This window comes from Lissotriton helveticus, chromosome 2_2 (genome assembly GCF_964261635.1).
Source record: "Lissotriton helveticus chromosome 2_2, aLisHel1.1, whole genome shotgun sequence".
Lineage (NCBI taxonomy): Eukaryota > Metazoa > Chordata > Amphibia > Caudata > Salamandridae > Lissotriton > Lissotriton helveticus.
The window spans coordinates 525203420-525217770 of NC_136060.1; the positions used below are offsets into that span (position 1 = coordinate 525203420).

The 14351-nt window shown below is 47.8% G+C and overlaps 1 protein-coding gene across 2 annotated transcripts in view; it reads right to left on the reverse strand.

Annotated features, from left to right (window-relative positions):
- The window catches only part of LOC144821623 (intraflagellar transport protein 57 homolog), a 99611-nt gene that overhangs the window by 80873 nt on the left and 4387 nt on the right, over positions 1–14351 (reverse strand). For both annotated transcript variants that reach the window (XM_078678862.1, XM_078678863.1), the window contains exons 2-3: positions 8639–8801; positions 179–297 (exon numbers count right to left, since the gene is read on the reverse strand). In XM_078678862.1, the coding sequence (XP_078534988.1) occupies positions 179–297; positions 8639–8801 (282 nt within the window). The remainder of the gene's footprint in view (positions 1–178; positions 298–8638; positions 8802–14351) is intronic.

A 14351-nucleotide genomic window follows, 5' to 3' on the forward strand; every position in this document is an offset into this window, starting at 1 on the left:
TAGATTATATGCACTTTGAAATCACAACATGCAAATTCACACACTGGAGGGCAAGCCAGGACACAGTTACATGCATTTTCTGTAGTGCTTGAATCACTACATAATTTACACTAATATGAACAAAATTCCCCATGACATAACAGATTTACTTATACTATATATAAAGTAAGAGTCTTACCTGTTCCAGATGAAATGCATATGCTTCAATGCTTCTTCTGCTAAGCAATCAAGAACATAGCATACTTGTTCTCCATAGCCGGCCTTTAACTTTGAAGGAGGAAAATCAACAGCCACACCCTAAAATATTAAACAAAAGTTAGGTTTTGAATAATTTTGTCTGGTTTATTGAGCTGGTGTTTGTTTGTAATCATTTATTTTGAATAGTCTGGTTAGTTTGGCCAAAAGAAGGCAATGACTAATAACAGGTTCCCTACTTTAATAAAATACAGTAGATTAGAAAGTTCTCTCTTAAGGTTAAATTAGGGTTTAGGTTAGATTGTAGCTTACCCCCAGCTTACCCCCAAACTGAGAGTGAGCTAGAGAACAGACAAAAGTATGTACCCTTGTATTTTGTGGTTCCAAATCCTGTATTTTGATAAATTACTGGGGTTGCAACTGAAAAAATAAATCTTTACTATTCACAAAAGTCCATTTAAGAGTCTGATGTTTAAACAGACTTTGGTGACCCTTTCTGAATCATTAATAGAAGAGTGTGTCTCTAAAATGGGAAATCCACATTCAGAAAAGAATACATTTATTCCAGGTCCCCAAGGTTATTTCCCATAACTCATTATGAAGCAAGAATGCTGACCTCCTGGTCAGAGACCTGCTTTCTCTCCCAGCAGCTTCGCTGTTGTGTCGCTGCAGCTGAGAGGTGTCTGGCAGGTGTTCGAGGCCCTCCTCCATCCGCAGGCACCTGTCTGCACCTCATGTAATGAAATGAAATGTTAATTTACAACGCGGCTAATACCCAGAGGTGTCTAGGCGCGGTAGCTCTTCGTGATCTATAAGCCTGCGCAGGGAGTTCGGAAAGTAAGGACGGGCGAGTTGTTAAAAAGCTGAGTTTTTCAGGCTTTAAGAAAAGTCGGGAGATTGTTTTCTGTTTTCAATGCTATGAAGTGAGTTCCACAGTCTAGCTGTGCCTGCGATGAAACTTCACCCTCTTCAGGAGGCCATTTGGGCCCTGGGAATTACGAGGTTTGCGGATGTTGTGGAGCAAAGCTGCATCCCTGGAAGATACCACTTGAACTTGTTTGTCAAAAAGTCAGGGCCGAGACTGTGAAGTGCCTCAAAGGCAATGCAGAGGGCCTTAAATTCGATCCTTATTTTAACAGGTAGCCAATTCAAGGTTGGTAATGCATGAGCCACTGATTGGTGTTTCGGAGTATCAGTCAGCAGACGAGCTGCTGCATATTGGAGGATTTGCATATTGTTGGGGAACAGTGCTCGTATGTTAAGGAACAGCCCACAGCAATTATCTATTCTAGATAATAGAAGCGCTGTTACCACCGCTTTCTGGAGCTCAAGTGGAATAAAGAGAAGGATCTTTCTGATGGTTTTGATCATGAAGAAACAGGTGGCGGTATTCGTGTTGATTTGCCTCTCGAAGTATACCTTGGAATCAAAGTAAACTCTGAGGTTTTCACCTTAGAGACGGGGGTGGGGATTTCACCAATTTCCTGGGGCCACCAGCCTGGTTGCCAGAAAGAGATGTCACGACCAAATAGAAGCACCTCGGTTTTCCCTGTGTTTAGCTTGAGGCAGTTTTGGGACATCCAATTTCCGATTTTGTGTAGACACTCTTGGAATCTCCGTGTAATGTCCGTAGGGTCTCCAGAGAACGACGCCAGAATTTGTGTGCCGTCGGCATAAGACACAGTTTTGAACCCAAAGAACTTTATGAGCAAACAGTGAGGGGTGAAATACAGGTTGAAAAGTGGTGGGCTCAGTGAAGAGCCCTGCGGGACCCCGCAGGGCAAGGTGAACCAGGACGAGCTATGCCCATCAAGCTCCACCCGTTGATCTTTGTCAGAGAGAAAAGTCTTCAGAAGCGCCAGAGCCTTGCCCCTGATCCCAACCGAAAAGAGACAGCTAACAAGCCGGTTGTGGTCAATCGTATCGAAGGCCACCGAGAGTTCCAGAAGGATGAAAGCTGCCTTCCCACCTTTATCCAGAGCCTCTCTCATTTCTTCCGTCTGATCAGGGCCAGCTCGGTACTATGTTGACTTCTAAAGCCATATGACGCGCGGTTTAATATGTTGTGATCCTCCATGAACTTGGTAAGTTCTTTGTTCATGGCCTTCTCAATGATCTAAGCAGACAGGCGCTAACGAGAGATAGGCCTGTAGCTATTCGCATCTAAAGTATCCAGGTTTGGTTTTTCCAACAGCGGGAGAATAGATGCCTTCGTCCAGGCGATCAGAAAATATGCAACCGAAAGCATCCGGTTGAAAACACCTGTAAGGTAGAGGGCCATAGCCTCTGGGACCATGTGGAGAAATTATGGGGGCAAGGGTCCCAGGGTGATCCTGATCTTGTCTGACTAAGCATAGTCCTAACCTGCATTTCAGAGATGGTGCTAACGTTCTCAAGGTAGGGGATAGTGTCTGCTGAAAGGCCTTCCTCACTTAAAACTTCCATCGGGGCCTGGCCCCTGTCTCTGGGCATGTATGGTCTGGGATTGTTGTTTTTGGGTCAGACCAGATACCGGGGAACGTGACGAGGTGTGTTCCCTTGATTTTATGATTAGTCAGAGTAAGATGGCAGAGAGGGCAGGACCTCCGAGTTGGAGGATGCATAGGTTTCAACATTGGATTGGAACACTGAAAGCCTGCACCTCTTATCTGGATCTGCTTATCTCTCGTATATTGCTGATATTTCAGAGTAAAATTGGCATGGTGATTGGTACTGAGCGCGGTCCGAGCGAGGACGGGCTGGTCTTTGGCGCGCCAGCGGCACACCCGCTGTGCGCTTCTGCTGCACATCATGGGTGCCACTTGATTAAAATATCCTGAGGAGTTCTAACCACTAGACTTCCACATCAACAAACCCACCGCCCCCAAACCTGCACCACGCCCACCACGAAGGAACTGGAGCAAGGTCACCAAGGAGCACCTCAACCGCAATGCCCCCTCCACGGCGACCGGTGCCAACCTAGCAGCCAAAGAACTACACAGATGGATCTCTAACAGCAACTCGAAGGAACTCTTCAGCATCATCCAAGAATTTACCAAACCCCTCAGCGAAGCCACAGACATCACCCCTTCCCAGGACCTCTGCAACAAGCTCAGCTCCTACTTCCATCTGAAAATCAAGTCCCTCTACAACAACTTCAACAAACGGACACCGGACACAACTCCCACCTTCAACAACGCCAGCCAACCGACCATCTCCATCTGAACCCCAGCCACCACCCAAGACACCAAATCGACCATGAAAGGCATCCACTCAGGAACACCCACGGACCCATGCCCTCCGCACATCTTCCACAGAGCCGATGCCGCCATCATACTTGAACTACAACTCACCATCAACACCACCTTCGAAACTGCCACCTTCCCAGACAACTGGAAAGCGCAGAAGTCAAACCCCTGCTTAAGAAGACCTCAGCAGACCCTTTGGACCTCAAAAACTACCAACCCATCTCCCTCCTCCCCTTTGCGGCCAAAGTCACAGCAAAGACGTCAACACCCAACTAACGAAATTCATCGAAGAGAACTCCATCCTCGACCCATGCCAATCGGATACCGCAGCAACCACAGCACTGAGACCGGACTGCTCGCTGCCACAGATGACATCTGCACCCTCCTTGACGAAAGGCCACACCGCAGCCCTGATCCTACTCGACCTCTCCGCAGCCTTCAACACCGTCTCTCACTGCACACTCGCCACCAGACTCCATGAAGCTGGCATACGGGGAACCGCCCTCGAATGGCTCCATTCCTTCCTCACCAGCAGGACCCAAAGAATCAGACTGGCACCCTTCCTCTCTGAACACACAGAGATCAACTGCGGAGTACCTCAAGGATCGTCACTCAGCCCTACGCTCTTCGACATCTACATGGCCCCCCTTGCCGCCATTGTCAGACAACACAGACTCAACATAATCTCCTATGCTGACGACACCCAGCTCATCCTCTCCCTCACCAAGGATCCCGTCACCACCAGGCTCAGCTTCCAGGTAGGAATGAAGGATGTCGCAACCTGGATGAGCAGCAGCTGCCTGAAGCTCAACTCTGAGAAGACAGAGGTCCTCATCCTCAGACCCTCCTCCACCGCTCTCGGCAGCCTGTCCACCCCCATGGACCACGCCCAGAACCTCGACATCATATTCGACTCCTCCCTCTCCATGACCCGACAGGTTAACGCGGTCGCCTCCACCTGCTCCAACACCCTCTGCATCCTTCGCAAGACCTTCAAATGGATCACTGCCGAATCAAGAAAAAACGTCAACTACGCATTCATAACCAGTAAACTGGACTACAGAAATGCCCTTTATGCCGGAATCAACAAGTCTCTGCTCCGCAAACTCCAGACCATACAGAACACTGCAGCTAGACTCTGCAGCTCTCGACAAGAGCACATCACCCAACACCGGCAAGACCTCCACTGCCTACCAGTCGAGAAGAGAGTAACTTTCAAGATACTCACCCATGCCTTCAAATACCTTCACACCACCAGACCCCAATACCTCAACGAGAGAATCTCCTTCCACGTACCCAGGAGAAACCTCAGATCCGCCGATGTCGTTGAAACCCCGCACATTCACAGAGCCAGAACAGATGGAAGAGCCTACATCATGGCCAAGAGCTGAAACGAGCTCCCGATCAACATCAGACGCGCCCCCTCTCTGAACATATTCAGGAAGTCCCTCGAGACCTGGCTCTTCAACTGAACGGAGCTGCTTACAAAACCCCATCCCGCCCCAGCGCCTTGAGACCATCACAGGTGAGAAGCGCGCTTTACTATTACCTGATGCATTAATAAATGCATGGTGCAGGGGTGCAATTACGGCCCTTGATTGGTGATTCAAAGACCTGTCATTTCTGCACCATTGCTTCATGCGGCACTGTGCCATATAATTCCCAATCAGGAACCCACCCTCCAAGTAAGAGGTCTGCTGCAGCCATCTTCCCACCCATGGGGGGGTAACTTGCATAATCTTTTGGCCTATCCCATCCATCCATACATCGCCATACACCAAGTCCTAAGCACCACTCTAGTGTGTTCAGGGAGGGAAGATGGAATGGGAGCACCACATAGTAGCCCCTCGATCTTGTGTAGCCACACCCCAGCCACCACCAACCGAAACACTGGGTCCCCTCATCCACCACTCAGCTGCCCAATAGTGTAAATGAATATCTGTCATACCCGGACCCCTATCCCACGTGGATTGGGTAAATTTCCCATATGCTATGCAGGGCAGTTGGTCCTGCCACAAAAAGGCTCGAATTTCGCCTTGCATCTGACACCAGCAAAGCTGTGGCAAGTTCAAAAAGAAAAACTCTGTACAACGTACAACAGACGGGGAGGGTGACCACTTTAAATAGTAAGCTACGGCCTAAATTATTGAGCTGCAATTCCACTAAGCGTTTAAGATCCAACGTCATATGAGGAAGGACCAGAGCAATTTCATCGGGGACTAGGGGTCTAGTCAGCTCTCCCCTGCCACTCACAGAGATTGTGGGCATGAGAATGGCACACACAGGGGGCGAGTGGCCTCCGTCAGAAGCCGCTCCCTAGGTGCACACAATGTTTTGTAGAATGCTGTTGCAAATGCCGCTACTATGTACGCAGCCATTTCTGCCTGCGCCCCCACTTCAGGTTAGATAGAGGGAACCACCCTAGAGCCCATTTCATTTGTCACCAGCTAGTATAGGAGTTTTCCAGACTTGTCCCCCTCTCCCCGTCCCCCTAATTCATACACCCTACGAATTGAAGCCATCCAGCACTGGCAGGCCCCCTCAATTGCCGGTTGCTGGAACGACCTCAACTGCAGAGCCAAGCGGAGCAAGTCTACACCATCCATATTCTGCTACTATGTTCCAAACCCAGAATAGTGGTTTCCAGCACCGCAATCTGCTAATGCTGAGCCCTCTTCATCTCTTTCTAGTGCGACCACGCCACTCTTCTCAAAACCTCCTTACTGACCAGCTACAGGTTACCCCAAAAATCCAAGATGCTCCGATTAAGGCTGAATTATCCCCCCCACATCTTGGGCTAGAAATTCCTAGTGCTGTAGGAACCATGCATAAGTCTCCATATCAGGCAGGGCCCGGCCGGTTGCATACCAAACAAGAGAGTCACCAGAGTATGATCTGCAATCCCCCTAGGTGGAATATATGACCCGGAGGTATTGGGCAGATCCGGCGCAAGAAGCATAATAAGGTCAATGCGGAACAGGGAGTTATGCACTGCGGTGTAATGGGTTTAAACCGAGACCCCAATGTTCCAAAGGTTTCATGTGTCACAAAGACCGAGGGCTCAGTCAGACCCACTGTGCAATCCCTTGCTCTCCCTTCTCTTGGACGTACCCAACCCCTGTGAGTCTTCTCTGGGGATCATAACATCATTAGATAGAATGCAAATAAGTAGAAAGAGCGTCATAGTCAAATGTGAGCTAAGGGATCAGCATGTGTTTATCGAAAAAAATGATTATTTGATAAAATGCCCCGTGCAGAACTCGACTTTCACCTCAACGTGCAAGTATGTAGTCAGACCGGCCCTGCATCCATGGCCTGGGATAACTGATTGATAGGTCACACGTGGGAGGGTGGTAGTTGGGAGGCAAACACTTGGGCAGAAAACACTTGATCTATTTCACAGATAAGAGAAGCAAAATCACAATGGTCAGGGGAGATTGTATCCAATAAAGCACACGTCCCATGGGGATACGCGTGCTTAAAAAAAAAAAAAGTCAGATGCCACATGGGTTAGCCAATCATGACCTAACACATGTATTGATCACACGCTCCCCATGCCGGACATATAGACACATTCACCACTGGCCACGGTGTCCACGCAAGGTCGAATCCCACCTATAGTAACATTTGACCATTCATTTGTAACCCTAAGGCAGCAAACAACATTCTAGACCTTATATGGGACTCCGGGTGTGTTTATGGCTTGGTGAGGAAATGTATTGAAACCTAACGCAAACCCAATGTAAATTGAGGCAGTACTCAGACCTAGAGCCTGGAAATGTTCTCCTGGCTGTATACTTTAATTAAACAAAACTGTTCCTGTTTAGCCAAACGACTGTTGTCTTCTGTTTCAACAAGGAGTTCGATCCAGAGCAACGGTGGGGTGTCGACTCTTGTGAGTACGAGATTCTTGCACTGCAACTACATGTTTTGTTGTTTCTTATGTGAAATCAATAAAAAAAAGTTTGAAGGAAAGAAAACGTGAATCCAGAGAATCCGAAGAACGAATAAAGTAGAGAGATTGGCATAGCCAGGAAAGAACTGGGATTTTTTTTACAGTTATTAGGATATTGTCTGAATATTAAAAGGGTCTCAAAGATACGATGCTAGTAGGAACTCCTTCAATCAGCAGGGAGGATCCGATGTCAATTGAAAGGACCTCTAAGGCGGAGAGAAAAAAGCAAGAAAGACAAACAGCACCCTTACCTCGCGCCTCGTTTTTATTTCAACCGTATAATTAAAAAAGCCGCCACAATCAATTTATGAAACCAGTATCTTGTATAACATTTGACTTTGGTCATAAAATTCTGCCCTAGAGACAACTGTACAGTACCTCAAACAACCAGTTCAATCCTACCAGGTTGAAAGCATTTTCACCATAAAGTGAAATGCCAATTATTCCTTCTCCAAGGCTCACAATACCACAAACCATACCCGAAAGGAGTGACTCAATGGTGGAATTACCGTATGTAGCCTGGTTGCTAAGATATTGACCAACATTTTGATATAAACGTTTTTATGGGATATGAACCTATAGCTCCCGCATTTCCCATGATGACCTTATTGGATATGGCGCCCAGTGACCCCACGGTTTCTGCTTCCCTGAAAGCTGAGTTTTGCAGGTCTTGAAAACTTTTCTAGGTAAGCTGTCCTCACATGGTGACTTGCAAGTCAGCTATCTTGATCTCTTCTAGTGTCATTTTATGGCCCAATAACATAACTCTTTCATCAGTGAGGGGATGAGATAATTCAAAAATTCATCTTCATCACCTTTGGCCTCCTCCTGCAATGAGTCATACATGGTTGAAAAAAAAAGTGTACAAAAAGACAGCTAGTCTGTCTAGAGGATGGCAGGAAGCAGAGAATGTAGGAACATAAACTGTAAGAAGAAAGACAGAAGTGACGACTACAAAAAAGTGTATGGAGTGTTTTCAGAGCTTAGCAATACGGGTATATAACAGGCTTTGCACTTGGAATTGAGGCACAAAATGGAGAAACTATGCTTAAAACTCTTTTTTCTGGACCTTTCCACTGAAAAATGTAATCAGGTTTGATGTACAGAAATCTGTCACGGGGAAACAGTGGTGTGAAATAATTAGTGCTTAACTTTGAAATAATATCTCTGTGCAAACCACTGTTTGTACAAGAAGCAATTTAAAACCCCAATTTGTAATCTGCGAACTATGTAGTAAAACAGTCGGCCACTTGGTACTTACAAACGAACGCAGCTCCGACAGTATGGTCGAAATGGTGGCATTTGGGTCATCATATTCTTGCGGTTGCTCTAAATTATGTCCTGCTTTGTTAATCATCCAAGCAGCGAGGGTGCAGAACATGAAGAATTGCTCTCCAGGGTTTGTCGGCAAAGCAAAGTAGTGCCTGTTGAAAGAAAAACTTTATTACAATGGCTTTCACATCTATGAACATTAAGAAACACATGTTTTAAAGATGGTATGAGCAAATATATTAGGAAACTGACAATGTGTAGATCAATCCTCTCCTCAACTCTGTCTCATGGTCATTTTAGATCTTGCATCTCTATAAAGACATGAGAGCACTATACAACAGTCAGGATTCTGCCATCCTGCCACGAGGCGGTGCTCCCGAAGGCCCTCTGGGCCCAGCCTTTATCTCTACATAGGATAGCAAATACTTCTACCCCTTGCCTTTCACAGATACACTTTGTATTCGAGACCAGGCGTTCACTCTATTATCCTGATGCATCACTGTCCTTTCAAGTTCAGCCTGGCTTCAGACTCTTCCTGGATCACTGAAGTACACTCCCACAGCAATAATCAGAATCATCAAGAAACTGCAGTCAGAGAGTGCCTCTGGCCCACATGGAATCCGAGAAGCTCTCTCTAAACACAACATCTTACGCTGGGCTAACTTCCTGTCTGGGATGTTTAACGCCATCCTGGCAGAAGGCTCTTCGCCAAGTAACTATTGTTTAATTGCCCTACTGGATGCAGACCTTGAGCATTGGGTGTCTGTTAGATCTGGGGGTCTCTAGTTGGCAGAGGTAGGTACCTTAGACCAAGTAGGGACCCTTGCTTCTAGTCAGGGTGAAGGAATAGCCCTCTGAGATAACCCCTGCTCACCCTCTAGGTAGCTTGGCACGAGCAGTCTAGGCTAAACTCGGAGGCAATGTGTTAAGCATTTGCGCCAGCGCACAACAGCAACAACATACTAGGCACACCACAAAAGGAACTCCACACAAGGTTATATTAAAATAACTTTTGTATTGTCAAAACATATCAGATAAAATCACACATATACATTGGGCCAATTGGCACGGGCAATATTCACATGGGATTATTTACAAGACAGGGCCACATGGGCCACTGTCATAATCAGCACTTTTAGAAATAGAAATAGTACTTATAGAACTTAGAATAAAAGTGTATAAAATCACTGTAACACAAAGTAACAGTTATAGATCACATCCAGTAACTACTGGGAACAGGTAAGTACCTCCTACGCAACCCTAAACACCTTAGGAGAATGTCACGCTGGGTACCAGGACCTCACTAGGACCACCTGTACTAAAAAGAACAACCACCTAAGTATCACACAGCATTTAGGGGTCTAAGAAAGAACACATTACCCATGATGCATAAATATACATTCAGAGGAGTAGTAAAGAAAAACACATAATGCATAAACCTACACATTCAGCGGTGTCAAGAATAAAGCACATGATGCAATAAAAATACATTCAGAGGTACCAGAATAATACAGTAGCGCAAGAGTCACATGATGTCTAAAAACATTCAGAGGTGCAGGAATAACACATGATGCAAGAGAACACATTCAGAGGTGCAATAACCATACAATTGCGCAGAAACTCACATAAGCCACCACCTGTGGCAGTCCCTAGGCCAACTGGCCTTGTTGGGCAAAGATGCCCTGAGTCTCAATGTCAGGGCGCGCTGCCATGCAGCGCCAGTCTCAGCATAAGCCTAAACGTAGCAGGTGCCCACTACTTGCTGGGCACCTGGGAATCACACAAAACCTAAACGGTGCAGCTGCCCACTAATTGCTGGGCAGCTGGGAACTTCATACTGCGTCAGGGTCCTCACTGACCCTCAGGCGCAAACTGCGCCCACGCCGGAGCCCCACAGGCTCTGAAGACAACCGTTGGAGCCACACAGGCTCTAAAAGCAAATTCCTCGCAGGCAGGAGGGGGCGGGCACCGGCAATATGCCCCAGCGCCCCCTCTAACTAAAAATGGCCAAACGCTGGAGCCACCCAGGCTCTGGGCATCACATGCCCCACATGTGGGAGCCACACAGGCTCTGCAGACAATGCCCCCTCATGTTGGAGCCATCTGGCTCTGTCGAAATAGTGGGGCGGCCCACTGCCATCTGGGGCCGCCCTAAGGCACAGTCACACGGGGCTCTAAATCAATGTGCCTTTCGGAGCATTCTGGCTCCCCAAAGCAATCAGGCCCTCGTTGCAGCTGACCCCTGCCAACACGGGGGCAGCTGAATACCAAACTGCAGGAGCTGAGAATGGTTGGGCAGCCCACTGCCCTCCGGGGCCGTCCTGCAGGTCCTTCCTGCTATGCCCGTCCCATGCACCAGCCGTAGCCACCTCAGAGCCCGCCCCAGCCTCTCACTCACCGGCTGCTCTCTTCGGGCGGGGCTCCTCGCGGACTCTCCGTTGCTCGGGCTCAGCTCCCCCTCGGACGTCCTCACACGCCGATCTCTTTGGGGCAGCGCGGGGCTCTCCTCAACCACTGGAGCCCCGCCTGCCTCGGTCTCGTCTCCGGTCTCCCTCTTCACCCGGGCCCCCTCCTGGGACCCGGGGCTCTCCGCCACAACTCCGTTCCTCCGGGGCTCCCTCAGCACAGAGGAGCCCCGCGACCGGCCGCCATCATTCTTCCCCGGTCTCCCTTCGGCACGGGATACCGGCAACTCCCGCAAAAGCCCTCCTGACGAGCCCACGGGCTCTGGTCGCGATGTCGAAGCCACGGCGGCGGTTTCTTCGCCGAAGCACGGGGTGGACTCCCGTTGTGAATGTCAACAAATAAACAGCGCTCTCAAGCGCTGGGGGAAACAAAGCGCTCCAAAGCGCTTAGAACACAGCTAGAGTGCTCCCAGGCACCAAAGGAAATTTAAAGCGCTCCATGCGCTAAAAATAGCAAGTCAAGCGCTTCCAAGCGCTACAACAGAAAAAATAAAGCACTCCCCAGGCGCTAGTGCCCCAGAAGTCCTCCAGGCATCCAGGGGCTGGACAGCGCCCGCCCCTGGTAGATTCAAGTCAGAAACAAGAACAAGAACATTTTGGAAGGGGACACAGCCCCTTCTTATACACAGAAAAATCTTTGAAGTCCTTTGAAGTCTTTGTGCAAGCGGCCCCTGAGCCCGGTCTAAACCAGTTCTGGGGGTTGCGGAGCGCTGGGTGTTTCTGGTTTCCGTCTCCTGTCAGCATCAGGGTCAGAGGGGACAGTTTGCCGGCAGGAGGGGGAACCAGCATGGTGGTCAGACAGGCACCGCCCTGCACCATCAGGCGCTATCTCCTCCCGCCTCCCTGGCAGCAGATGTGCCCTTTCATCCACGGGCTGACTCTGACCCCCTCCCTCCGGGGGCTCTGCAGCGCCTGTCACCCTCAGACCAGACAGTCAATCCACAAGCAGGCCCAGGCACTCCTGGGCCAGGCTCACCAGCCAATCACGTGCCAGCAGACTCACTACACAAATATGCCAACTTCTAAAAGTGGTGCTTCTAGACTAGGCACAACCATGCTGCACACACCATTATGCAGCATTCACTCTCACGAGTTCATACATATCAAACTTGACCCTGCACTCCCCACACATCAGGAACTACCATGGGCATACTTATTCCCCATTCATTCCTATGGGAGGGCAGGTCACTCACCACACATACACAGAGAGCACACGCACTTTACACTGTGCCACAGTGAAAAAGTGCGCAGAGGCCTAAAATCACCAACTCAGGTTCCAGAAACAGGCTAGGAAAAAGCAAAAAGTCTCGGGGTGAACCTGCCCAAAGGACCGGGTCCAACAGTGTCAGACACAAGGAGACTCCAGCTGAATCAGACAGGATTTACGAAGAAGCGTTCACAAACCTCATGGCAGGGAGTCTCATTCTCAGCAGAGCAAAGGGCACTGGTACACCACGAAACACGGGCTTTATTGAGTTTAAGGTAACAAATTATGGGCAAAGCTTCAGCAGTGGGGAATGCCACCCAACTAACTAAGGGCTATCAGGCTGCTTTACTCAGACAGTTGTGCCAAGATCAAGAGTTGTGTTTTAACTGATATACATAGAGATATATATATATATATATATATATATATATATTGTAATGGACATTGGCCCCTCGTTTACTGTATGCCCCACTTCCTCTTGCTATTTTAATACACAGCAAAATTGACACTTATTTATTTGCTGCTTCTGAATTAATCTATCCTATAGGATATTTGTACTTTTATTTCGAGTAATTTAGGAGCAGCTCTTACGTTTGTCCCTCGCTTGCTGGGCTCCACCCAAGGTATTAAATGTATGCTGACATTGGTTATCGACTAAACAAACCCCTGAGCATGAACCATTAAAAAGGCACCACAATCATTTATTGAACAGAACTTTATATACAGGTTTTTCTCCTCAGCATGTAATGTACAGCACCTGAAGAAACGTGTGATAGTCAATGCTTGTTCTAGATTTGCTATTATGCTCGGAAAGACTCAATCATGATTGAAGGCTCACAAACACAATTTATGTTGGCATATCAGATATTCTCACGATTGGTTGTGCAACGTTAAGGTGTTCGCTTTGACCCATGCTCTAGGAGGTGCATACAGCACCTCGTCTCATCTCCATACCATGAGAACCATAGTTTGTCATCTCTGACCTGTGCTTTACCGAAGACACATTCATCCTTTAGGCTACCGTAGGAGTCAAAACTCCATCTCATTTTAGTTGACACACCTTAGTTCTCAATGTATGGGTCTTGGAGCCACATCCCTGCTAACTGTCACTCATCAGGGGATAAATGAACACATATGGGCACCTATCACTGCATTACCACACAAACTAAATATCACGCAAAAGCCGCTCACCCTGCAGTCTCTTGTGATTTTTCAGCACAAGTCAAATCCCAGAGCACGGATCCGATGCTCAGTCTTATTACCGTATTTAGCTGAGGCTGCAGTATCTTTCGTGGGCTCGGGAAAGTGGTTGTCTACAATTACAGGGGCTCCCTAAGACTCTAGCCCCCATCTCCCACCTGTACTCTGTCTGGCAGGGTTATCTCACCAGTTACAATCAGAAACTGGTACCCAGTTGTGAATGCTGGCAGTGGCTCCAACCACCAGTAAACACAACTCGATCAGGAGACTGATAGAAAACAGCTGTTCTGCACGGAGAAACAAACCTGTTTAGAGCTCCAGCTGTGCTCAGATTGTGTATTTCATTTTTCATTTGCTGGAGGTGAGATAAGCAAATAGAGTCTCTCCACTCAGTCCTCAAGATGAGTCTTGCTGCCCAGTTGTATTATGCCACTTGTGTGTGTCCCTTCAAGCTGCCTTTTCATGCATTAAGTAAAAAAAACAAAAAATAAAATGGCACATTGTATGTTTTTCACCGGCAGATACAATTTTATTTTGAGGAGCGTGATAGGCCCCACTCATGTCAGAGTTCAGGCTCACCCGCTCTTGGCCCACCCAGAAGGTGCCTGTAGAAGTGACTAGGGTGACCAACTGGCATGGGTGCAAATTCAGGACAGTGAGTGTAAAAATTCAGGACACAGGGTCGAAATTCAAGACAATAATTTAGGACAAAAGGTACATTTTACAGACTCATCAGAGTAGGTTGTGCAAAAATATATTAGTAAGTAAATAGACAACCAACATAAGTATAAGTCAAAATAAGTGTATATTAGGTTGAGACAATCAAGCAC